This window comes from Mercurialis annua, linkage group LG2 (assembly GCF_937616625.2).
Source record: "Mercurialis annua linkage group LG2, ddMerAnnu1.2, whole genome shotgun sequence".
In the NCBI taxonomy this organism is placed as follows: domain Eukaryota; kingdom Viridiplantae; phylum Streptophyta; class Magnoliopsida; order Malpighiales; family Euphorbiaceae; genus Mercurialis; species Mercurialis annua.
In genome coordinates this window covers 11,794,746-11,821,743 of record NC_065571.1, presented here as the reverse complement: position 1 = coordinate 11,821,743, position 26,998 = coordinate 11,794,746, and the positions used below count along the sequence as shown (strand labels likewise).

Below are 26,998 nucleotides of genomic sequence, written 5' to 3'. Positions count from 1 at the left end.
TCTAAATGGCCTAGTATTCATCTAAAGGCTCTTGCTCGTTCTTTTTCTGACCATATCCCGGTTTTTTTCTCTTCTTCGCGACGCATTGACTGGGGTCCCGTCCTTTCAAATCGATAAATGCTTGGTGGAAGCATCCTAATTTCTACTCGTTCTTGGTTAGTTCTTGGCAAGGAATTAGTGATAACAGACAGAATTATCCGTTTGTGTGTAAGTTGCAGGACTTGCGGGTTTTGCTTAAGGAATGGAACAAGACGGTTTTTGGAAATTTAAATGACAAAGTAGGGTTGTTGCAAAGGGAGATTACAGATCTGGAAACGATATCTGACACTAGAGATCTTTTAGATACTGAAACTGCTACTCTTTCGGGTTTGCGTTCGGAGCTTCATGCAGTCTCTAAAGAGCTGGAATCCCTTTGGTTACAAAAATCTCGAATGAACTGGAGTCTTCTAGGGGATAAGAATACTTCATTCTTCCACTTGGCTGCATCTCTTCACGCTAAGAACAATTTAATTACTGAAGTTACAGTTAATGGGATCAATTATGATAGTCCAAATGATGTTAAAAACCAAGTTTACATTTATTATCGAAATTTGTTCAAAAGCTGCAGGCAAATTAATTTTTCGCTGAGTTCTATTCAGTTCAAGCTCCTTAGTTCAGATTTGGCTGCTACTCTCACTTCCAAAATTAGCGAGGAAGATATTTTAACAGCTTTACGTGATTATGATGCAAACAAAGCTCCAGGCCGGGACGGTTTTAACATGCTTTTTTATAGTAAATCATGGCAGATTTTTAAGAACTGATTTAATGGGGATTTTTGATGATTTTTATCTTTCAGGGAGGTTTCCAAAGGCTCTGAACACGGCTTTTCTAGTTCTAATTCCGAAGTTAAAGGGGGCTACTGATTTGAAAGATTTCCGTCCTATTAGTCTTAACAACGGGGTTTTTAAGATTCTTTCAAAAATTCTTGCAAACCGTCTTGCTCCGATTCTGCCTTCGGTAATTTCAGAGAATCAATTTGGATTCATTAAAGGACGTAGTATCCACGAGTGTCACTCGATTGCTTCGGAAATTATCAACCTTACTCTAAGACACAAAGATCAGTTTTTTATGATTAAACTCGATTTTAAGAAAGCTTTTGATAGTCTTTCTTGGTCTTTTCTCTTAAGTGTCATGCGTCAGATGCATTTTGGGGACAAATGGAATGTATGGATCACCTCTTTGCTTAGCACTTCTCAGTTATCGGTTCTTATCAATGGTAGTCCTTCGGACAATTTCACCATGGAAAAAGGGGTTAGACAAGGAGATCCTTTATCGTCATTACTTTTTGTATTGGCAGCAGAAGGTTTTAAGATTGATTGATAAAGCTAAGATCTTGGGTCTTATTGGCGGTATTTGCATTGAGAATTATCCTGAATCGGTCTCTGTTTTGCAGTTTGCAGATGGCACATTGTTGTTTCTTCCTAATGACATGGATATGATTAGGAATCTCATTACAATTCTTCGATGCTTTGAGATTGTTTCCGGTTTGGGTATTAACTTTCAGAAGAGTTCTATTATCGGCCTCAACGTTAACAATGAGGATATTAACGCAGCAGCCAGTTTGTTGAACTGCAAGATTGAGACGCTTCCTATTACATATCTCGGGTTGCCTTTGTGTAGAAAGTTACCAAACGTGTCCTTATTTCGACCTCTGCAGAATAATTTCAGTAACCATCTAGCTCTCTGGAAAGGTAATCTCTTATCGTCGGCTGGCCGCTTAGTGTTGATTAAATCGGTTTTGTCGAGTTTGCCTGTTTATTCCATGTGCAATTTTGCTATTCCTCAGTCTACTATTAATGCTTTTGAGAGTAACATGCGCCGTTTTCTATGGTCCGGGTCTGCCTCAGGTGGTGGTATTTGTAAAGTATCATGGGTTTCGATTTGTCAACCGTTTCATTCTGGAGGTTTAGGCATTCCGTCTTTGCGCTTAAAAAATCAAAGTCTACTTCTCAAGTGGGTTTGGAAATTGATCTCTTGTGATAAGTCTTCTTTGTGGTTCTTGGTGGTTAAGAACAGTTCAGGTATTAATAATTGGCATGATCTGGTTTCGAATAATAATAGAAACCTTTCGATTATGTGGCGTGGTATTCGGAAGGTTTGTATTGGTAACCAAGATATTTGGAAAGAGTTCAGCTCTCGGGTTCATTTTAAAGCAGGCAGAGGTGATAGTATCAGTTTTTTAGAATGATTTGTGGTTGAATAACCAAATCAAACCTTTAGCTGTAACTCATGCTTCCCTATATCATATTTCTTTGAACCAATCTGAATTTTTATCATCAGTTCTAGATAGGACTTCAGGCTACTTTGATAAGTTATCTCGGCGGAGAAGAATCAGAGTGGGGAAGTCGGCTTTATGGTCAGATTTATTGGATAAAATAAAGCAGGTGGGAGCTACTGCTCATGAAGGACGTGGTTTATTGGTCAAATTCTGGGCATGATTTTTCTTCTTCAAAGTTAGTTAATTTGATTAAGAAAAATTCAGTAGGAACAAGTCCTTTTTACATCAGTTTATGGAAAGCAAGAGTTCCTCCGAGATTGCAGTTCTTTACTTGGCTCCTTCACAAAGAGTGTATCGCTTCAAAATCCTTCCTTTTTCAGCGGCATATTATAGAAGAAGATGATTTAAAATGCTCGGTTTGTATGACTGAAGTTGAAACAGCAATCCATATTGTTTTACATTGCAAAGTTGCTTGGAAATTTTGGTGCTCTATCCTTCGTCGCTTAAAGGTATCCGGTTGGTCTTTTCCTTTTGATTTAGAGAATTTTTATTATCAATGGATGGACTTGGCAAAGCGTAGATTCAAAGATATTTGGGAAACGATTTGGTTTTTTAGTATTTGGGAGATTTGGAAGGCTCAGAATAAGTTGATGTTTAACGACGAGGCAACGGAATACACGGATTTGATTTTCCTTTGTATTTGTAAGAGTGTGATGCATTACAAATATCACAACTCTTCGTTTGTTTATGATGGTAATGATGTTTTTAGGAGTTTAGATTTTTTCGCTAGAGATTGACTCTTCTTTGCCGGTAATACGGGTTTGTAGCTCCTTTTTTTTTGCCTTCCACATCTTGTGGATGAGCTAATTTATTTATCATTTAACAAAAATAATAATTAAATGATCAATTATTTTTACTCGGAGTCAAATAATCATTTTCACAAAACCTCTCTCTCTCTCTCTCTTTTTCTCTCAAATAGAAAACCAAATCGTCAAGAGTTTTATTTTTATTTTTTGTTTCGGCTGCCGTCAATGGTGTATTTTTGTCGTTGGCGGTAGTCATTTCTTTTCTTATTGCTTTATTTACATAAACAAATAAATACCGACTCCTTTTTTATTTTTTTGATTTGTTGGTAAATTTCTCGATGAGGCGCATCATAATATATATCGAATAAAAAATTAGAGATAAGTCAAGACCTTTTCAAAACTAAAAATGAAATTGTTTAGAGGTTATATTAGTTTCTTTTGTTTTTTTTATTTTGATACTCTTTATTATGGTGATTGTCTTTCTTTTTTGAAAGTTTTGTTTTCCTTTTTATATCGAAAGTTTCGTTATCCTTTCTTTTTATGAAGTTTTGGTGAGTCTTCTTATGATGGTAATAATTGACAAAATCCGCAAACATTTGATATTTTATAGGGATTAACCCTTAAAAATAATATATTTTTGATTTTTATTTTGTAAGGCGGTCTGCAAACAAGACGCTGATTCCTGTTCTATGTCAGGTTATTAGAAATGGTTATACCCTTTTTAACTTCTTACACTTGTAACTGTTTGATATTAATAAAAGATTATTTTAATTGTCAAAAAAAAATAAAATTACCCATATAAAAAACAGAAAATATATGATGTTTTTTGGTTGAATCAAATTGAAACTAAGTACATTATTAAAAAAGAGTGATTTTATTTTACATATTTTTTCATTTTAATCACGCTGTTTAAAAATCGTTATTTTCATACACGTACTACTATTTTTTTCTCAAATTCATACACCAGCGAAAATTGCTGATGTAACACTATTCGGGTCGTTATTGCATGTCACAATTCGGTTGTCAACTCAACAATTTTTATCGAAATTTTGAATGGTGTATGTATTTTGTACCAATTTGCATGTTTCTGATTTTTTTTCTCAAATCCTCCACTACCGTATCCACTACCCTAATTGTTTCACTATTATTTATGACTTTTGAGATTTAATTAGAAATATTATTTTGTAGCAATTTTAATGTCCTTATTATGTGTTAGTATTTTATTCATTCAATCTCCTATAAAAATATATATCTAAAAATCAACTTTTTATCTATTCACTATTTTATTGTTACATAGATGGGTTAAAGAATGTGAGTTAAAAATAGAGGAAATTACACCATTTACCAAAAAAAATGAAAATAATTACAAAACTACATGTTAACTTTTTTCATTTACAAAAATATTAATAATATTTATAAAAGTACAAAAAAATAAAAAATAATATCAAACATACGGTGTATACTGTGGGTATAATGTCAGTATACTAATAAACTAACATTATATTGACATTTTATCAACATTATACCAAAATTATACCGACATTATACATACTAAAATTTTATTAATATTAAAAATGAAAATTTACAAAAATTTCATCAAATCGTATACTAAAAATTAAATTAATAATATACCAAAATTATACCAACAGTATACCAAAAGTGTACACATCAAAATATACTGAAATTATATTATTACATCAACATTACACCACATCGCATACTAAATATTAACCTAACAATATACTAAAATTATACCAACAATATACAAATTCTCTATTTCATTACCAACTATAATGAAAAGTATATATAAAAAAAATATACATGTTATCAACTACAAAATATATATAAAAATTTATAATCGATATACCAAAAATATACTGAAATTATACTAATAATAAACCAAATAATATTTTTAAATTATTTGATTTATAGTTTTAGTATTCCAAAATTATACCATAATTATACCGACATTATACAAATCGTACTTTTGTAAATAATTTTCATTTTTTGATACTTTTGTAATTAATTTTAAATCAGTCGTATTTTTGTAAATAAAAAAAGTTTACAAGTACTTTTGTAAATATTTTTAAAATTTTAGGTACTTTTATCCCCTTAAAAATATAAGTTTCCATTAGGATTATGAAATCAACACAACACTATCCAAAACTAGTGTCATAGATAATGTTTTACCTTATTTTTAGGCTAGTTTAGCTATGACAACTACTCTGCTACAACTCTCAATCTTAGTCCCACCCTTAAACACTCTCCATCATTATGCATGCAATAAACCCATCAATACCCACTTCACTACACGTCCAAAGATTGCTTCTTTTCATCAACGGGGCTTCAAATTGAAGGCTTTTAGGGAGAAATGGAGTTTTTTTGAAGTGGGTGCAGTTAAAGGTCGAATTTTTATAGTAAATGAGGAGTCGAAGAGGAAAAAGAGACTGGTTTTAGTGAGATTTAATCAGGGTTTCGGCGGCGGCGGCGGCGGCGGAGGGAGAGATAATAGTGAGACTATTAGGGTAGTGGGTAATGTTGCTTTGGCTATTGGGTTGACTTATTTTTCTATTACTGGACAGCTTGGTTGGCTTTTTGATGCTATTGGATCTGTTTTGGACTTTCTTATTTCTCTTTGGGTAATGCCTCTCTCTTCCTACTCCTTTTTTTCTGCTTTGCAAATTCTATTTAAGTTTTGAATGCTGTGATTAATGTATATATATTTACTTATTTTATGAGTTCTTATTAAAAATTAAGCATTTATATGGACAAGTCTGTATTATGTAGTTGATGGATCTCTGATGGTAATTAGTTCACTAGTTTATTCCAGGACTGAATTCAGATTTGGTGTGACAACTTTTGAAGCTCTAGTTACTTAGTATACATTATAGATTGTTGCTCATAACTCTGCATAAGCTGTGTTGGCTCGATAAGAGCTCGGTTCGTGTTCGTTCATATCATAAATGAACCGAGCTCGTGTTTTTATTTTATGAGCTGAACATAGAGATAGTGGCGTTCGGCTGTTTTGGTTCACGAATAGTTCTTTATTTGTTCGTGGATGAGCTTGATTAGGAGTTCATGAACGAGCTCATAGAGGAGCTCAATCAAGAGTTCATGAACCGGCTCATATAGAAACTTGATGAAGAGTTTATGAACTAGCTAGTCATATTTAAATTAACAATAAAATTTTCTTTTTAATACATTACAACTATATTACTTTAAATACAATTACATAGTTTTGATAAAAATAACTATGTAATTTCGGCTCATGTTTGTGTTTGTTCTTAGCTGCTAAACGTACGAGCTAGCGAAATGAACGAACACGAGCCCAATACGAACCGGATATGAACACTATAAATTTAAATGAACTGAACATGAACACCTTATTCAAAGTTCGAACGAACATGAACTGAACACCTTGTTCATATCACGAGCCGAACATGAACACTTAAAAGTTCGGCTTGGCTCGGTTCATTTACAGCCCTAACTATGGCGTTCGATATACAAACTTGCTTCTTTGCTGACATATCACTATAAAGTTTCAGTTTCACGCACATATATCTTACTGTTTTTCTCACAGAATATACATTTTGAGTGGTTTTTCAACACAGCCTGTTTTAATATCACAGAGCTGAAATGTAATTGCTCATTCATATCATTTCGACGACTTTATAAGTCTTTTCTCTGGAAACATTTCCTAAAGCAGCGGGATCAATATAGCTTGTTTAATTAATTGATTTTCTTTTGCAGCTTCTGGCAATAATTGTACCTATTGTTGGTCTCGGTGCTTTCCTCTGGTGGGCAGGACGGGATATTTTACAAGGCACTGTGAGGCTCCTTTAACCTCTTTTTCACATTTATTTCTTCCTTAAATATTGATGTGTGGTACTTCTTAGGACCAATTTTGCACATTTGTAGCTACCTTGTAATGGAACAAAAATATTTTTCAACTGGAGTGTAATATGTATTTCATTTCTACCTTCTAGTTGACTCTTTGTGCGCTTTTTGGTGCATGTGCAGTGTCCAAATTGTGGAAACGAATTTCAGGTTTTCAAGTAAGGAAAAATATATTATAATTGAAATTATGTTTATTTGTTTTTTTTAGAGATGGCTTTCCATTATGAAATTTTCAGCTTGGTAATGTTTATTTTTGCAGGTCAACTCTGAATAATGATTTGCAGCAGTGCCCCTATTGCAGTCAACCATTCTCAGGTGAAAACTGAGTTTTGGATTTATATTAATTCATGCTGAAACTTAAAGGAGAGTTAAGAAACTTCATGCAGCCTTTAGTGATATTTCAAATTATATTATTGGGGTTATATAGATTAATGAATTTTAACTATTATTGATTCTTGAAATGTTAATGATCTTCAGTCTGCTGCATTTGCTTGTTTTCTTTTATTCATGCTGCCACCTTTAAATTACATGGAGCTTCTCAATTCATGACGAGAAACCTTCCTTCAATTTGAAATGCCTGGTCTATTCTCTTTGAAATTCCAATTTTGAATTTTAACTGGACCTTGTTTAGCTAAAAAATGCACTTTTGACATTTGCCATTCTCTATTTTGGAGACGCAAGAGTCGAGACTATTTTCTCTACCTCTTGGAATTGGTTGCTCCTTTTCTCTATGGTCTAAACATTCGAAAGAACTCTAATTGTCACTGTTTAAAATATGGTCATGCTATGATAAGTCATAGGATGTTCAAAAACTATATATTTTCTTCGGTTGTGATTGTTGAAGTTGCTACTTACAACTATGTATTTCTTTATCATCTTCTTTCTGTAATGGAAAAAAGTAATCTTTTTGCTTGTATGTTGAGTTCTATAAAATTTTGATTGCTCGTTTTCAAGAAATATAATGAAATTTAACTTCAATACTTTTAAATCTTCAAAAGCGTTGCAGTTTCGAAGAAAAGTCAGCATGACTATCCTTTCTTTCCTTTTGGGGTGTTTATGCATTCACTAATATTGATCTGTTGGTCTATGAAAAGTGAAAACACAATAAATGAAGGGCCGTTTGGTTCAAGGTTGGGAATCGGAATCAGAATGGGAATCGGAATGAGAAGGAATGGGAATGGGAATGATTGTTTTCATTTTTTGTTTGGTTCAAAATTAGAGTGGGAATGGGAATGAGTAAAGTTTAATAAAAAAATAATTTATTATTTATTAAAAATACTTTTTTTTATTTTTTTAAATATTTTTTTATATAAATTTTTTTAAAAAATATTAAAAAAAAATTAAAAAAATTAAAAACGTATTTAAAAAAAAATAAAAAATTTTTTAAAAAAATTAAAAAAATATATTTTGAAAAAAATTTTAAAAAAAAAATTTAAAAAGTAAAAAAATTATTTAAAAAAATTATTTAAAAAAAATATTAAAAAGTTTTTTTTATTATTTTATGTATGTTTTTTAAAATAAATATTTAAAAATAGTTTTTTTTTAATAATTATATATTTATTATTTATTATTAAAATATTTTGTTAAATTTTGATTCCCATTCCCAAAAGTCCATTCCCATGGGGTAGGGGGGGAATGGGTGATTCCCATTGAAGGGGTAATCACATTCCCATTCCCTACTATAATTTGACAAAACAAACACAAACAATGGGAATCATTCCCATTCCCATTCCCCCCTTTTTGTGGCGAACCAAACGGCCCCTAAATGTCTTTGTGAATGACAAAACTTTGCAGGTGTAGTGTACATATCTTTGTCATTTATTCTGTGCAGTAATATTTTCCTTTGATTTCAGTTGCGGGAGATGAGTTTATGAGCGATTCTGGGCAGTTCTCAAAAGGTTCCATGCCTTTCAGTGAAGCCTTCCGCGACTTCTCTTCTGGCTCCAAGAAAGGTTAACCCTGCAATCTTTGTATTTTCTTCCTTTGTTTTTATGTGTTTTATTAAATGAAATTTTCAATCAGTTTAAATGTGTTGGTTGTAAGAATAACCTTCACTCGGGTTTATTTGTATTGCAGTTTTTACCTGGTAGGCTGCTACTTTATTTTCTTTTGGTCGTTGAAATTTGTTGGCGCAGCTGAATTTCATTTTTTATGGGTTTATGTCATAAAAATTCTTCAACTTTACATGTTTTCTTAATTTAATCACGTCTGTCATATTTGGACACCAACTTTCATTTTTTTTCTCAAATCAATACATGGATGTAATTTGCTGAGGTGGTACCCATTCTCCGGTGTAATTTGCTGAGGTTGATATTATTTTCGGCTGCCACCTCAGCAAATTACATGGATTATATGACCCGGTGTATCGATTTGGAGAAAAATTAAAGTTGGTGTCCAAATAAAACACTTTTTAAATAGCTTGATTAAATTGAGAAAACGTGTAATATTAGCGAATTTTTATGACATTGGCCCTTTTCCTATCAGTGGAGATTTACCTCCGAAACGACCATCGCTTTTGAGATTCTAGCACTTCTCAATTTTATAAACTACATTTGCAAATAATTCAGGAATTTTGAAACATCAGTATGCCTTCTGCAGGAAAGGGGTCTTCTTCTTCAGCAATTGTTGATGTTGAAGCTGAAGTAAAGGATGTGGACTGACATAATGAATAACAAATGCAAAACAGGATCCCAGAGACGCCATATCCCGGTTTGTACTAAAAACTCTTGCGCTGCAATTATGGTTTGTTAAGCCTTGGCCACTTACCATGTTGTGATGTAACTAACGGAAGAAGTTAATCTGATGATTTATGCTAATATGATTTCATGCTTACTTATTGTAGACTTGTAGACAAAATCCGAGTAAAAGCTAACAGATCATAACATTTATTAATCACCAGCTTCTACTACACCTTTGATATTAGAAAATTAAGTGAATTCTTTCCTTGCACCCGAAGTAAAAAAAATACTGAATGAGTTGACAACTGGATTTCTTAGGTTTTGCCGGCTGAGTACTACTTTTTTATCCTTGGCGCTCTGCCCTTCTCCATAGTTGGTGACATTTTGTAATGTTTTCAGATATGGTTACATCCTACTTGTTTGAGATGATGAAGGCCGGCAGGTTACACTGTCAACTGGAACTACCTTTATCAGACCATGATCATCGGGTTATATGCTGAACCGAGCTGTATACTGGATTTTGGAAATGTAGTCTCTATTACTATGTATATTGTATATCAGCATCTGTTGTTAATTGTATGGTCCTCAGCTCTGTTTTTCTTCTCAGCTTTGCCAATGGAAATTGTATATCATTCACTTGTACAAAACAAATAATCACAAAGCTTCAGCTAAAATATATTTTATATGATTTTAAATTCGCCTCGATTTGTACATTTGTTTTTCCACACATTCAGGGAATACCTATCGAAATCATTGTATTGCTAATGGTGACGCTTAGATTAAATAAATTTTATAGAAAAAACAAAATTATATTTAATTTATTTTAGTTGTTAAAATTAAAAAATAATAATTAAACGAATTAGATATAATTTATTTGTTTAACTTGTGAAATTAAAGGTCAACTGAAACATCTCAACTGGATTAACAAAACACATTGATTACTGCTAAAATCATCAAAGATTACATAGATAGCAAACTAGAAGTCATAAGCAGCAAAACATTCATCAGTGAATACTAAGCAAAATGCCTATCAGAAAATGGCCAGCTTATTATTTAGAATGTAGCCAAACGTACTGGATATACTGAAGTATCAGAACAGCGAAACAGAAAGCCAAATATTCATCACCACTCTCTGAGTCATGTACAGACTAAATTTGTCGAAAACTGGAACCTAATAACATAGAAAAAACATCCTCTTCCAAGATCTGCTTCTAAAAATATCGACTGCCGTTCCAAGATTAGTGAGCTGCATCCCCAACCTTAAGTAAAACAAAGCAAACAGTCATTGCCATACAGTTATTGATGATATTGATACACATTGAAAAATTTAATCAGAAACTAATGTCCTGCGTGATATGGAATGACAATAGAATTCATGCAGCCAAGCAAACTACTTGGAATTAAGTTGTTTGAGGAGAGTATAAAATTATGTGTCGCTATTAAAAACAAGATTTTTGCTGATGTTTGAATAAATTGAGGTTTTAATGCCCCATAAAGTTGTGAAAAATACCTCTTCCTTCTTGTCTTTCTTGCCTCCAGTAAAGAACTTGTAACCTCCATAGATGAGTACTCCCCATCCAGTTAAAGAGACGATCACAAACTGCATATAAATATAAAATCATGGTGGAAAATCCAAGAGACCGGGCAAATGCATCATTATTACATATGTGCAAATAAGGCAGAAAGAAGAACGAAGAAATTTAAAATCTCCAAAATCATTAAACACTTAGTGTCGAAGCCTACAGTAACAATATTTTGCTGGTAATTGCAACTCTATCCTTTTACTTCTTTCATAATAACAACTTAATTGCATAGAGAAGCCTCAATTTCAACATGAGACTGAATACATCATCTCATTGATGGCAATTTCTTATGCCGTTACGCCCTTATACTATACATGTCCATTAGGACAACAAAACCTGGAAGATTACCATCCCTTGCTTATTATTGGTTCTTTTACAAACACACAAAGGAGGTTCTTTTACACATAAAATGGGGGGAAGGCAGAGAAAGAAAATTAAAATGAGGTTTAAAACCAACTATAGAAAAGAAGAGAGCCTTCTTAAGTTTTCTGAGTCTATACAATCGTACATGTCTTAAAATGATAAGTTCAAGGGTGAGTATCGGTTAGTTCAGTCACCAAATCGACGGCTCATCCCAAACGAAACCGAACTGAAAAAAATCAATTCAGATACCATATTATTGAATTCTACAAATTTTGCAAAGCAATAACATAGTGTCTTGGTAGTTAGCACTCGAGTAAAAATCCCTTACACTCATATGGTTCAATTCTCATTTTCTAAAAAAATGCTTCTCTTTTTTTATTAACTTACATAAAAAAATAAAGTGCAAAAGCTGTGGGATTCAAAAATACAACCTATAATAACTAATAAAAGCACTTAACCACTAAGATAAAAAAAAGGATATTATTATTTTACCTAATATTATATATTAAAAAAAATTGGATAGTTTGGCTCCAACGAATATAACGGAAAATAAACCAAATTTAATTTGGGAATTTTGATTCAGTTTGATTCAATTGAATACTGCATAGCCCTAATTAGTTCTTACTACCATTTATGAGTTTGTGAACACGATAGACATAAACTACAATTTCATTATCGACACTAAAGTATCAACAGTCACTGCAAGTTCTTCCACATAAACAATCCCTGACAAACTTGGGAGTTACCACTTCATCCCCTTTTCAATAACATATAAAAATGAAACAGTCATAAAATGCTAGACCAACAAAACCAAACTTACCAAACAGTTATGATATTAATAACATATGAAAGATTTCGTTTAAAAGTTCCAAACTTGCACAAAAATGAAATGGAAGAAAAGAATTAAGAAGTGTGACTCACATGCTCTTCTTTCCATTTAGATGGGCTCATCGGATCCTGCCAAAAGTTCACCTTGGGCGGTCCATGATGATCTGTGCGGAAATACAAATATCATAGCTGATCAATACACAATCCAACCAAGAGTTATAACTCAAATGGTATAAGCGGACAACATTCTGTCAAGGTCGTGCGTTCATTTCCTTCAACAAGCGCTCATTCTTCCCGATCATATATAAAAAAAATACACAATCCAATGCATAATTTGCCAAAATGAATGAAAAAAAAACACAAACCCTCAATTACATGAACTTAATTAGTGGAAAAATAAATAATTGAAAAAGAAAAGCATTCAAGAATGTAGATAAATAGCTATTTTGGATCTATGGAGAAGGAAAGATTACCGCCGCCGCCAGCTAGGCCACGCCGTTGAATGAGAGAAGCGGCTTGAGGAGCGGTTAACGAAGAAGAAGAGGAGGCCAATTTTGGAGACGAAAGGCGAGTGAGATTTACGGCTTGACGAGCCGCCGCCGTCCATGCTGCCATGATTTAGTGTTGATTTGATTGTTTCAGAGTGAAGAAAATAGAAGCTGAGAGAAACTACCAAACTGATGATCAATTACAGAAACAAACAATAAGGTACTGAGACGAAAAGTAATTTTGATAAGTAGGAAAGCTCTAAACGACACCGCTTGTTCTTATAAGTTGAAATAGGAAGGTTTAATCATTAATGTAATAAAAGAAGGATAACGTCAACAAAAAATGACGGACTTTACATGTTTGTTTGTTTTAATCACGCAATTTAAATTCTATCATTTTCATAAACTAACTACCATTTTTTTAAAAATTTATATAGGATGATGAGGTATCACGACTTTATTTGTGTAATTCGCTGAGGTAGAGGTCATTTTACCAATAAATGAGTGTCACCTCAGCGCCATGTATGAATTTGAAAAAAAATAGCAGTTCGTGTATGAAAAATTTTAACTACATGATTAAAATGAAAAAACATATAAAAATCGTAATTTATTTTTGACAACAACCCTAAAAGAATCATCAACTTTACACGTTTTTTCAATTTAACGACAATTTATAAAATGTATCAAATTTATACAACAATTTTCATTTTATGGCAAACTGATACAACGTTTCAAAACTCAGTGTAATTTGACGAGGTGGAAGCCGAAAAATGACTTTAAGACTTTTACATAAGCAAATTACCGGATAATAGCTTCTACCTCAAAAAAATAATTTTTATTTGAAACAATCTATTTTTTTCTCAATTAAATTCATAAACAATAATAAATTAAATTAGATTCTAACTCCTAAATTTATTTTATTATATAATGAATTTTAAATTTTAAAATTGATCATATCTAATCAGTATTTTATTATAAATTACAAATATTATCTAATTTTTTAAAAAAATATTAAAGTATGCAAAAAGTCATTAAAAATCTACTATGCTTATTAAAATTTATTGTAAAATTTAAACAATTTTACTAAAACGGAAAGAAAATATTTTTTTTAACATAAATATTATAAATTTATAAATTTATTAATGACAAAAAAATTACTAAAATAATTTTGATAATAATAATCAATATTATATTAAAAATAATTTCTTAATAATTTCTTTTAATAATAATGTGTAAAATATTTCCTTAATATACTTTTGTTAAGATTTATATAAATAATTATAGCGGTGAACTATATGTAACTTAATAACGGTTTGATGTCTTAAAAATATTAATACTTTACGGACGATGTCGATTCTAACCAATATTTTTAAAATCATCAGATTACTCAATTTTGTATGTATTGTGTCAATTATGATCATTTTTAAAATTATTTTAAATTTTATCATACATCAGCTATGCAAAGGTAAATCACAATTATTGGAATATTCATAGATAAAACACAACATATTAATATTACAAGTTGTGATTTAGATTTAAAAGACATCACAGTGTACAGCCATTCCGTATCCACCATACTAAGAGAGCTAACGTTCATATGTATATCAGATGCTTCGCACTTTTTACAATACAGATTCCAAGGTTGTCCCAGTTAGCTTTAGATTACAACCGAGACCGGATGAAAATTCTCTTCTCAGGTTCCAAAACCATCAATTTCTTGATGCCTTCATTTGGTCCCTTCTTCACAGGCTCAGTTTCCTCTACTATGCGCTTGGCTGACGTCTCAACTTGCTGATTTAACTTAGCCATATCTTCAATCATTTTTTCAACTTTCATTCGCATCTCCGCTGCTAATTTTGCATCTTCGGGTTTCTTACAGTGACTTGAGGGGAGTGAAGCTGGTGGACGCTTCAATCTCTCTTGCACAATCTTATAAAGTTTCCTAGGACCTACAACATTAAGTACACGGAGAAAACTTGATTCAGGAATGAAAAAATGGAACTATGAAGAGGTATACTTTGACCCTCTCTCCCTTAGAAATGAGCAATCAGATCTTGTATTTAGTATTTATATATCTATAACAGGTAGGCATCAACATATAAGATAAAATAAGGGACATTCCATACATTTTAAAACAAATTCAAACTGGAACTATTTTAAAGCCAAAAGCTTTAAACGATATATTCAGATCATGAAATACTTAACCAAAGAACATCTTCCGTAACTCATAAAAGTAAAATCCACAATAGAGTATTAAGATAGGAACAGAGCATGTAACTAGACGGGAAATCACACATTAGTCTGTTAGTCCTCAATTGCATTTGAGCATTTCTCGGAATATAATAACATTTCCACACGCTTCAGAAAAACAAATTCAGGGCTATATATTAAAAAGGAAGGGTGGTTGACGCATAAGAAGAGACTAGACAAAAATGTAAACGATAAACAGTTAAACACAGAAATACCGTCAAATGAAAAGAACAAGATTTCTACATTGCTGATGACTAAAGTAATAGCTTCCGTCTTTAGCCTATGATCAGTGGCGGAACCACTAAAAGCCTAATGTAGAATCTAGTCCGGACTGCCATCGGAAATTTTTAAGAAAATGAGGTAGGGTTTGTAGTGAATCAAAAGGTCGATTATCTGACAAGCAAAAAAGGTTAATCCCAAATAAATTTTTCCCATAAAATTTTAATTTTAAATGATCAATTCTGCTCAAAATGAAAGTTTGAATTGCTATATCCCAGCCATCTGATTCTCAACATTTCATCAAATCAATTCATTACCCCTAAATTGATATTCAGCTATAAGTCATATCCTAACGCATAAAATTCATAACGAAACCCTAATATTCCATAATAACAGCTTTAATCAAGCAATTAGAGCTTTAATTAATTCCAGGTTTATCATAATACAGGAAGAGAAAACTAACCGGTGACGCCTTTGAGAGAGTCGTTGAAGGTAGAATCCACGGCTAATTTGGACAGGTTCGTTAGGATCCGTGTAATCAAACGGTTCGGGTCATTTCGATTGTGAGTTTGGTTGATTTTAATGGCGGTAGTCATTTTCAATAATCTTCTCTGGTTGCAGCGTCACGGTGATGATTTCTTTAAATTTTGGTGCTTCGCTTAACCCAGAGCATTTCTCTATCTCTTTCGTTAAAGATTTTTATGGGGCAAATTGCATTAACCTCCTTAACATTTACTCCTATTACTTTTTACCCCCTATTTTGAAACATTCCATTTAACTTATCCTATATGCTACTCCCTTTGTTAAAATATGTCGCTTTAATTACCCGAAAAACCCTTTCTCTCTCTAAAAACCTCTCCCCCTTCTCTCTAGCTAAAACCCAATTAACTTAATTTAAAGGGGGTTTTTTTTCGCCTTTTTGGCAGAAAAACCACCTCCTCTACCATCCTTTTTTTTATTTTCATTTTTAGGTTGTTTTTATTTTAAATAATTACTCTATAGATGGAATTTGGTGTGCTTTTATAAGTTTCTTTTAATGCTTTTTGAAAAATCTTGGTTCTATTAAGTTTTTTTGATTTGCATGTTAAGAATTTATGATTCAAAAAACAATTTTGAAATTTTTTGGTTTGCATGTTATAAACTTTTTATCTAGATGATGATCCATGAACCTCTAAATATTGGAAAAAAAAATTAATATTTTTTTTAATTGTTTGTTTTTTTTAATATTTATTTTAATGGTTGTTGGTAGTTTTCTAACTTTAAATTCATGATGAAGAACATGTCTACATGATTTAAAGCTTTAAAGAATCAAGCAGTTTAACAGCATAGTCAACCGAGGATCAAGTTAAGACGCCGCTTCAACAGGATTTTGTTCTTTGTTGTGTCACCTTAACGGGATTTGGTTCTTAATTTTTCTTTTTCGATTATTATCTTTTACTTGTATATTTTATTGTTTCATATTTTCTTATTGGATTAGAATATTTGAAAGACCATATATTTATTTGTTGTTTTCAGATTTGTACTTTAATCTTCTTCTTTAATATGAATTTATCTCTTTTTAAAAAAATGCCGCTTTAGATAATTTCTTTTTTGTTTTATAGATATTTGTCACTTTATAATATTGTGAGCGAAGCGGGTTTTGAAGGCGCTTGTCCAGACTTATATATTAAAATCGGATCTGATTAGTTTTTAAATTAAATAAGTCGCCACCTAATTCAGTTAGGAAATACCTTTTGTACCGATGATATTGACCTCACACGCCTATGGATAAGAAATCGTGCATCATACCAAAAGATCAGGTTTATGGACACACCCCTACTCTTGACTTGCATTTTATTGATTAAATTAACTTAGAAGACAAATATCTCATCTCAACATACACGATAATGCAAATGATATAGTGTTGGGAAGTATACAAGTCTGGAAAATAATGGAAAGTTGAAAAATCACGCATATGACTCGATCTGAATTGGCATATGAGCATGTAGCAATTACTTTTAAGCAAGCATCTAATCATATAACAAATAGAAAAATTTATTCAGATTGCATGCACAAAACCTAAATTTGATATATATGTGAGATTTTTTTAAGGTCGTCATCTTGAATGTATATACAATCACTAATTATATTTTCATGTGAATCTTCAGATTTCTAAGTAATTTGATTGATTTAAAGCTAAATTAATGTGATTATCTCATTAAATCTATTAAAAATGAATCTGTACATTCATTCAAAGCATTAAACAATATAAACATGTCCATATGTAGTTGATATACATATAAGATTAGAAATATTTTAGAACCTTAATGCTAGGGCGCCTAACAGTTATTTGTCATCTGTCTGTACGGCCCGATTCAAGATGCGGGCAAAACTGGAAAGTTGTTCCTTTTGTCGATACAAAGCTGCTTATCCAAACTGAGGTCGATTCCGAGTTCAAACAAACTGAAAATTTGGTCTGGTGGATTTGGGCTTCGAGGCCCACGATGACATGACATCCCATTGTTTTTGACGTGGCAGGCAATTTATTTGGATAAACTTCTCTTTTTCCAACTTTTATCCATGACTTTTTTTTTTATTTTTTTTCTTCCACTTTCTTTCTCCTTCTTTTCTTTCTATAATTTTAGTTATGTTTTATGATGGATTATACACATGAGATATATTTACATAATGGTTTAATTTTAGATAATAAAAATTAAGAAACAAGGGATCAATTCTCCTAAACTTAACATAATATATCAAAAAAGTCATTCTCGCTGATTTTGATACAAATCTACTCGCAACTTGGTCATTTAACATCAAATCAGACCCTTTAACATAAAATCCCCCTATAATGATAGTGAGATTTCTAAACTCAAAAATTAAAAATAATTAATCATAATTTAATACTAATTAAATACTATTAAAACTCCAATTAAACCTAATTAAAAATAATTATTCTAATTAAACATCTAAACATAATCAACCGAAAATTGCCGCCGCCATGGAACTTTCGTTAGAATCCTCTAGCCACCGCCACCTCCTCGGGCGAGGAGTTGATGCTCCTCGTATGTGGAGTAGCAAATCTGCTCTTCCACGTTGGAGGAGCAACATATCTGCTTCTCAATCTGCTCCTGAAGAGCAAATATGTTCTTCTAAAACGAGGAGCTCTGCTCTTCGTCTGAGGAGGTGGCGGTGGATGGAGACGGATGGTGGTAGGTGGCGGCAGACGGTGGTCGGAATAAAGAAGAAGAAGAGAAAAAGGGAAGGGAAAAAGAAAAAGGTAAAAAAAGTCCCTCATATTAAAAAATAAATTAATTATTAAAATTGTTAAATTATAAAGATATAATTAAAATATATAAATAATTTAAAAGATAAAGGCCACATCTAGTATAAGTGCTAATGAAGTATCATACTTGGAGGACTAGATTATGAAGATGATGAAAACACTTAGATGAGGTCCGCGCATCTAAGAGCATCTCCAATAGCCTCTTTAAATGGCTAAAATTCTGTATTATAGAAAGTGTTATTACAAAATGTTAAATTCAGTAGACTCTCTATTTTCAAAAATAAAAATAAAGAGTCATTTTGGCTCTCTACATGTAGAGAGCCAAAACAAACTCTCTATTTATTAAAACACGTGAATTTATCATGGGTTAGTTACAGATGTATATAAAAAAGTACAAGTTATTTCATGCGGTACAATTGATTTTAGATTAAATAACACACGGTACCTCTTTTAATTAAAATATTACATTTTGTACCTACTATGCGTCAGTAGGCCTGATGCAGCTGGTGCACATGTTCCAGTGACGCGCGGGTGACGCGCGGGTCAGCTACCTATTCCTTTTTTTTTTTACTTTTTTATTAAATTAAATAAAACTTACTTATTTAATATATAACTACTAACTCATATTTAAAATAAATGGTTTATCTAATTTTTTTTCATCTTACCTATTTATTTACTTATTCAATTTAAATTTTAAAATACTAATATTTTAATAAATTATAAAATACAAATATTTATTTACTTATTTAATATTAATTTTAATTTTAAAAATAAAAAATATTAGTTTTTAAAAATATAAAATATACAAAAAATATTTTTTCCGTCTCATAAAAATAAAAAAAATACAATTTTTTTGTCATATAAAAATGAAAAAAATAAAAATAGCCACATTTATTATTAATTAAAGATAAAATTATCAAAGTACCCTCATGATTATATTATGTATAAATTATGTATGTTTTAAGTATATATATATAATGTATGAACGATTTATCTATTTAATATATTTTAAAAAAATATATTCAGTAATAACACTTAGAAAAAGACATAAAAATAAAGAAAAGGATTCAAACAACGAATATGTATCAAATATGTATTGGATATGTATTTGACATTTATCGGAGATGTATCAAATATGTATCAAAAATTCATTAAATATATTTTTCAAATACCATTTGTATGTATCAAATATACATCGGTTGATTCAATTAAATTTTCAACAAGTCTCTGATATGTATAAAAATATTAGTAATAGAACTTAAAAAAAGATATAAAAATAAAGAAATTTTTTCAAAAAACGAATATATATCAAATATGTATTGGAAATGTTTTGGATAGTTATCGGAGATGTATCCAATATGTATCTGTGATTCATAAAATATATTTTTTAAATGCCATTTGTATGTATCAAATATACAACGGTTGATTCAATTAAATTTTTGACAAGTCTCTGATATGTATAAAAATATTAGTAATAGAACTTAAAAAAAAGACATAAAAAGTAAGGAAAAGGTTTCGAACAACGAATACGTATCTATATGTATTAATTATGTAGTGGATATGTATTTGAGGTGTATCGCATATGTATCGTGGATGCATAAAATATAATTTTTAAATACCTTTTGTATGTATCAAATATAGATCGGTTGATTCAACTAAATTGATAAAAAAATAACAATTTAAAATTTTAATTAATTCAATTAATTAAGTTTTCTATTTACTACATCTAATTCACTTCTTGATCCAAAATTTAAAAAAATTAATATATTTTTATTAATTCAATTATTTATATTGTTTAAATTTTAGTTAAAATTAATATTTTTTTAAATTTATTTAGAACAAATTAATTCTTGGCATAATTTAAATAAATAATAAATAACTAATTATTTATGAAAAGAAATATATAAATAATATTTTTAATAAAACAAAAAAAAAATTAATAGCTTTTGAATTGTTCAAATTGAACAATTCAAAAGACATGTGCTTTTGAATTGTTCAAATTTGAACAATTCAAAAGAATGGCGGGTCAGTTATGTCTTGTGCACCAGCTAGACAAAGCGTCAGAAGGCCTGACGCGTGCGTCAGGCCTTCTGACGCGCGCGCTGATGTCAGCGCGCAGTGACGCGCGCTGACTCAGTCAAAGTGTATGTATTTGCTGTAATATTTTTGTTTTTTTTGAGTAAATGTGTAATTTTTTGGACTAAAAAGTGATCATGTAATTTGAGCCCGCAATCAGTCCATATGTGTAATTTTCTCATTTATCATGTATCACATCTCTTTCCACTCTTTCCTTATTTTTAGAGGAAAAGAACGTCTAGTATATCTCCACTTTCAAACGTGTTGTTAACGAACAATCTTCATGTTTCAAGATTTCTTTCTACTTCAGCTTCTTTTCTTTTATTGACATGAATTAACAAACTGATAGGGATAGAAACATGGACTTATATTGATTTTTTTGTTTTAAAAAAGTCAGATAAGTTTGTTTGTTTTAGAATGTTTATATAAAGGTAGAATGTTTGTAATTAAAAAGAAATTGATAATTTATTAGAAATTGACGAAAAGCTGATCTAAAATTAATTTAAAACTAGTTTGAAATTGATCTGAATAATAATATACTAATATGTAATGTAATTATTGGACTAATTTATGATTGTTTCCATAATTATATTAAAAGTTGGTTGTTTCTAATTGATCAGAAACTAATTGAATAGTAAATGATTTAAAATTAATTTGAATTATATTTGAAACTGATTAGTAATTGATTTAAATAATAACTAATTCAGATTTGAAACTGATTAAAAAGTGATGTGAAACTGATTAGTAATTGAATTAAATAGTAATTAATTTGTAAAATTAATTTAAGACTGATTTAAAACTGGGTTTGGTTCAAATGTAATGTAATTTTTTAGATAAATGGAGGGGGATCTCTATGGCTAAAAAGATCATTCATAGAATTACTCCAGCATGTCCAATCCACCAAAGATAATAATTTAATTTGCAACTTTGTGGTAGAATTATCAAGGGTTGAGTTTGTCATATGAAACCTCATTTAGGGAGAGGAAATAAAAAATGTTATAGGCTATATAAAATGTCTTGAAAATATAGTCATAAGCCATGAAAAGCAAGATAAAATTACAAATCAATTGATTCAATATCAAAATGTGGAAAATTATTTGGCATAAACTTGGGCATTAGGCAAAGGGAGACAGAATCTACAGGTATAAAAATAAGATTAAATTTGATGTGAGATTTAAATGAATGTCATTTTTGGAGTTTTGATGTTTTTTTATTTTTGATCATGATAGCTGAATGGTGAAATTTTTTTATGGATCTTCAACCCCAAATGGGTAAAAGTTTGCTATCAAAATACTTAACCTCACTTATAGTTCATTAGGTTATGAGCATAATTAGAGCATTTTGAGCATGCAAGTGAACAAATTTAAATGCTCATTGTTTTGTTGTATGATCATGGTTGTTGGTTATCATTGCTTATTAATATATTTTGCAGGTTCATAACAAAAAATAAAATAGACTAGATCAAAAACGTTTGAATGATTTTGTATTTATAAAATATGAATCGAGCGTTGTTGCAGCAATATAAAGCACATGATCGCCTTGATCCAATTTGTTTAAAGAATATAAATGATAGCAATGACTGGTAAATGGGTACAATGGATGAACACAATGGTGACGATGATTATTTGCTTTTTGCCGATGGTGATTAACACAGGGTGAGGTTGATGCTGTTGTTGGAGCTCGAGAGGAGTTATATTATACTAGATCAAATAAAACAAATGATGGGTCCACATCTACAACCACATCCATCTTGAATACAAAAATCAAAAACATTGAATAAGCTACAACAATACCATCTTCTCAAAGAAGGACTATCGTAGAGATGAGGAGAAAAAAAGAAGAAAAAATTGAAAGTGATGATAAAATTTATTGAAGCAGAAGCAGAAGCAGAAGCAAAAGACGATGACAATCTATCTATACTATATTATAATTCTGAGCTACCAATTCACTTTTAATACAATTGTGACATGTGGCGCTTTCTAATTGTGACATGTGGACTCTTCAAACCCATTTAATTCTCTTAAACGTTATTTGTGTTCTTGCTGTAAAGGATAAAAACTCTTCAGCAACCTGTAACGTTAAACCTCATTCACAGATATTACGCGCCGTTCAACCTTCTCCAAGCCGTTCGAGCAAATTGATCTCTGTTGGTGTTTCAGGCGTTACACATCCTTGCTTAAATCTGCGGCATTATTTAACATTCAGGTTTAGCATAAAAAAACGCCAAACACCCCATCTTTACCTTTCAATTTTCCATGTAAATCAACTGTAACTACCAGATTTCGGACAACCATAATCTCGGATCGGAAAATATGAAACTCGACAATTCAGGTTAGACTTGATTTTCAGTTTTATGAAATTTTATGTTGTGTCGATATTGTTGGGTTGCTATACTCTGACTCGTGCACATAAGGTGCTCGATAAAATGGGTTTAGGTGCTTATATCACTAATATTTTAATTCCTAAGAAAAGAGTTTCAACCATTAGATTTCTGGAAGTTTGTACCGCTAAAATTCGGCAATAATTTTCAGGAAATTAGAGGCTTTATCCATCAGTTTTGGTACAAAATAAATATACATAGTAATTTTTATTTATACTTCTGCATTTTTATCAAGTTTCAGCTTGCTGTAAAGGTACATGCAAATTTCATTGCTTCAGTCTAAGCAAGTTTGGCTACAAATCAAGATAAGCCATGCCTATAACTGTAAGTCATTTCCTTTGTAGTAGCGTAAGTTAACAAGAAATTTAATTTTTTAGATTAAAGATCCCTATTGATTTTTCTATGGCAATTGATGAGCTGACAGAGCAATAAACTTCATGCTCTAAATGAATACTATATAAATTTCTTTTCTTGTGGCAATATTTCTGTCATGATTCTTATTTTTATCAGGAACAAGTGTACAAGATATTACAGCCATGGTACGGAATTCTTTTAATATGTTTATAGCAACCGATTATCAAGTTCTTTTACATTTTGTTACTGAATAATCTTCCATAGGATGCAACTGTAACAACCAAATTTTGGAAAAGTAGAATCTTGGATAGGAAAATATGAAACTCGGCAATTGTGGTAAGCGAGTGAAACATGTTCATTGTAGATAAACTAATAGGATAAAAAAACATGATAGATCCAAACGATATATGTCTTCTTTCATATTCTTGTATCTAAAATGGAACTTCATGATTATGCAAACGATGAATGAATCTCCGCAATTTCATTATAAAATGTTTAGAGTCAATCTATTACTATCTTTTTATTTGTGGTGTGATAAACTCAATTTATTTGCAGACAACACAAACACAATTACAATCTACTTTTAACATCAACAATTATCATGATGCTGACACTGTTGTTGCAGTAATAATTGGGACAGGTACTAATGCTTGCTATCTAGAACGAACGGATGCTATTATTAAGTGTCAAGGCCCGGTTAAAAAAAACTGACGTAAATTGTTTTTTTAAGTAAAAGATATTAATTTTTATGTTTTTTAATTTGAAAAAGTTATTGATAATTAATATAAAATAAATAATTATTATTAGTTTAATTTTGTAAATAAAAAGGTATTTTTGTATTATTAATAACATTAAAATCTAATTAGAATATAGGTTAAAAAATGAAGGACTATTTTATATTTTTTACTAAATGAAAAACGTTCAATTTAATACTTTGGGTACAGTTGAAAACGAAAAATAAAAAAAAGGGTACAAATAAATTTTTTCCTTGGTCAGGGTATAAACGAAAAAATATTACAAGGTGGTTTTTTTTTAAGTAATTAGACCTTTTTTTTCCTCCATATGTATTTCGATGAAGAAGTCATCTCAATGTTGTATGGATATCACTGCAGGGTTTTGAGAAAATGATATCTGGAATGTATCTTAGAATGACAATAGAGTCGGATATATTTGGACCTCTGTCTTCCAGATTGGTGAAACGCTTTATTTTGACGTATGTTTGACCCTCTCTCTCTCTATGGTGCTGTGCTGCGCAATTTTGCGTAAAGCAGTTACCAGTTTCCTTTTAGTTATCTTACCCGCACTTGCTTTTACATAGTCTCGTTACCAATTTTGTTTTTATTCTGGCATAGACTGATATTCTTCGTCAATTTTTTTTATCTCTGAAGAACGCCTCTAGTGGCTAAAATGCACGAGGACGACTCTCCTGATCTGAAGGAAGTAGCTCACATCTTGAAAAAAACTTTCGGGGTAGGTGCAGTGCATCACATGCGTAGCTTATTCTATTTTGCTGTATTAAATGTTAAAAAGTCAGATGACTGCCATGATTTAAATACAATTTGAATACGTATTGGAATTGCTTACTTTGTATTAGATCTCAGAAGCTCCTTTGAAGGTCCGAAAGCTTGTTGTCAGAATATGTGACGTGGTGACGAGAAGGGGTGCTCGTTTAGCAGCCGCTGGCATAGTAGGAATCTTGAAGAAGATCGGGCGTGACGGGACGGGAGGCATCACCAGCGGACAGGGAGGAAGAAGCGACATAAAAATGAGAAGAACGGTTGTGGCGATCGAAGGTGGTTTGTACACAAGCTATAGGATGTTCCGAGATTACTTGCATGAGGCCTTCAATGAATTACTTGGGGAAGAAGTTGCCCAACATGTCATTCTGAAGGCCACCGAAGATGGATCGGGCATCGGAGCCGCTCTTCTTGCCACATCATATTCTTCCTGCATTGTCGATAGGGTACATCAGCCATAAAATATAAATTACTCCCTCTGTCCGCAATTGATAGGCTGATTTCCTTTTTTAGAAGTTAGTAAACTTAGTAATTGTCTAAAATGTCCTTAGTTAAATTAGAATTTAATCAACTAAATTAAATTTAGTTCAAATTTTAATGATAGAACTAATTGATAATGTTTCGTAGTTCCAATGTCAATAATCATTAATTAATTGTCCCTGCCATTTTTTACTGTAAAAAAGACTAAGAAAATGGACTCTTTCTTTACTGCACTGTTTACACTTCGTCAAAATATGCCTTAATTAGAAAATCTTGCATTTAATAGTATTGGCTTTGTTTCTTTCAATAACTGATTGTGTCAATATTCATAAAAATAAGTACTCTATTTAGCAAGGATATTTAAGGAGGCCAACTGATCACCAAAACTATTTTCCTTCTATTTTAAAAAAATCTCATTTTATTCTACATTAAAATTTAAAACGCATTTATTATGATATTTTTAAACTTTATCCTTACCAATAGTAGCGATTTTTTTTATAAAAGTTAATTTAAATTTGAAAAAGGGTAAACAAATTAAAATTGATATAAAATTATTATAAAAATAAAAGATAAAACATTTAAAATGGAATGAGGAAAGTTTATTTCATAAAATAATAATAATTTATAATATCGTACCATTGTTGTTTGTGAATAAAATATAAAATTGATTTTTGAATTAAAATAAAAAATAATAATTGAATCAATAAATATATATAAATAGAAAAAATTTGAGATCAAAAATTAAACGTGAAACCCATGAATACATATATAAATTAGAGATACTTGTAGTTTAATTACTTACACTAATGATAGCCCAACAATAAACTTAAAATTCTTTAAAACAACTAATCCACTAAAGATGCATATAATTTTACATTACTATTTAAACCTTGAGGGGGCCATGGCCACTACCCGTCCTAATGACGGTCCGTCTCGGCAACCCAAAATAGCAAAATTAATTCGGACCTGAGGCAACATTCCAAAAATTAAAGAAACTCATACCATGGAGTCAATCTGTTCATAGTATTTCTCGTACACGTGGAGAAAACCCTCATACCCCGGAGGCAGTGTCTTCTTCCACGCATCTTTATCTACCGGCGGCAGCCGTGCTTCTGTGTCCATAAAATCATCTTCCTCTGGTAGCTCTGCCTCTCTATCAGGCTGAAAATCATCTTCTTCTGGTAGCTCTGCCTCTCTGTCAGGCTGAAAATCCTCTTCTTCTGTAGCTCTGCCTCTCTGTCAAACTGAAAATCGTCTTCCTCTTATAGCTCCGCCTCTCTGTGAGACTGAAAATCGTCTTACTCTGATAGCTTCGCCTCTCTGTCAGACTGAAAATCGTCTTTCTCTGATAGCTCCGCCTCTCTGTCAGGCTGAAAATCATCTTCCTTTAGTAGCTGTGCCTCTATGGACAAGAATAATGACGCCTCCAGCTGAAAATCATCCTCCTCCCCCGTGGAAGAGAATGACCCCTCAAGATGAAAATCATCCTCCTCCACCACTGGCGGTAGAGGTGCCTCTATGACAGAGGAGGGCTGCCTCTATGGAATGGGAGAGTTG

At 31.3% G+C, this 26,998-nt stretch overlaps 4 protein-coding genes across 12 annotated transcripts; 2 read left to right on the top strand and 2 right to left on the bottom strand.

Moving 5' to 3' along the window:
• Positions 1 to 5,198: 5,198 nt before the first annotated feature.
• Positions 5,199 to 10,333, top strand: LOC126670396 (uncharacterized). Of its 2 annotated transcripts, none has more exons than XM_050364108.2 (7): positions 5,199 to 5,702; positions 6,814 to 6,891; positions 7,084 to 7,118; positions 7,220 to 7,275; positions 8,814 to 8,912; positions 9,559 to 9,669; positions 10,038 to 10,333. In XM_050364108.2, the coding sequence occupies exons 1-6, from the start codon at positions 5,277 to 5,279 to the stop codon at positions 9,618 to 9,620; spliced, it is 756 nt and encodes a 251-aa protein (XP_050220065.1). In that variant the 5' UTR covers positions 5,199 to 5,276; the 3' UTR covers positions 9,621 to 9,669; positions 10,038 to 10,333. The 2 variants fall into 2 exon arrangements, with proteins under 2 accessions (XP_050220065.1, XP_055960782.1); XM_056104807.1 differs by having other exon boundaries at positions 9,957 to 10,333.
• Positions 10,334 to 10,666: 333 nt separating this feature from the next.
• LOC126666645 (uncharacterized) lies at positions 10,667 to 13,151 on the bottom strand. The gene is made up of 4 exons (XM_050359476.1): positions 12,886 to 13,151; positions 12,506 to 12,576; positions 11,149 to 11,238; positions 10,667 to 10,897 (listed from the first exon to the last, which is right to left on the bottom strand). Exons 1-4 carry the CDS (start codon positions 13,025 to 13,027, stop codon positions 10,877 to 10,879), a joined length of 324 nt encoding a protein of 107 aa, XP_050215433.1. The 5' UTR covers positions 13,028 to 13,151; the 3' UTR covers positions 10,667 to 10,876.
• Positions 13,152 to 14,366: 1,215 nt separating this feature from the next.
• On the bottom strand, positions 14,367 to 16,052 carry LOC126666891 (uncharacterized). Its single transcript, XM_050359790.2, has 2 exons — positions 15,833 to 16,052; positions 14,367 to 14,849 (listed from the first exon to the last, which is right to left on the bottom strand). The coding sequence occupies exons 1-2, from the start codon at positions 15,963 to 15,965 to the stop codon at positions 14,563 to 14,565; spliced, it is 420 nt and encodes a 139-aa protein (XP_050215747.1). The 5' UTR covers positions 15,966 to 16,052; the 3' UTR covers positions 14,367 to 14,562.
• Positions 16,053 to 22,510: 6,458 nt separating this feature from the next.
• Positions 22,511 to 25,599, top strand: LOC126667855 (hexokinase-3-like). Of its 8 annotated transcripts, none has more exons than XM_056104531.1 (6): positions 22,511 to 23,041; positions 23,344 to 23,414; positions 23,601 to 23,629; positions 24,557 to 24,657; positions 24,833 to 24,914; positions 25,039 to 25,599. In XM_056104531.1, exons 3-6 carry the CDS (start codon positions 23,627 to 23,629, stop codon positions 25,420 to 25,422), a joined length of 570 nt encoding a protein of 189 aa, XP_055960506.1. In that variant the 5' UTR covers positions 22,511 to 23,041; positions 23,344 to 23,414; positions 23,601 to 23,626; the 3' UTR covers positions 25,423 to 25,599. The 8 variants fall into 8 exon arrangements, with proteins under 8 accessions (XP_055960506.1, XP_055960504.1, XP_055960505.1 ...); XM_056104529.1 differs by having other exon boundaries at positions 23,332 to 23,414; XM_056104534.1 differs by having other exon boundaries at positions 22,513 to 23,041; positions 23,332 to 23,414; positions 24,000 to 24,657.
• The last annotated feature ends 1,399 nt before the right edge of the window (positions 25,600 to 26,998 follow it).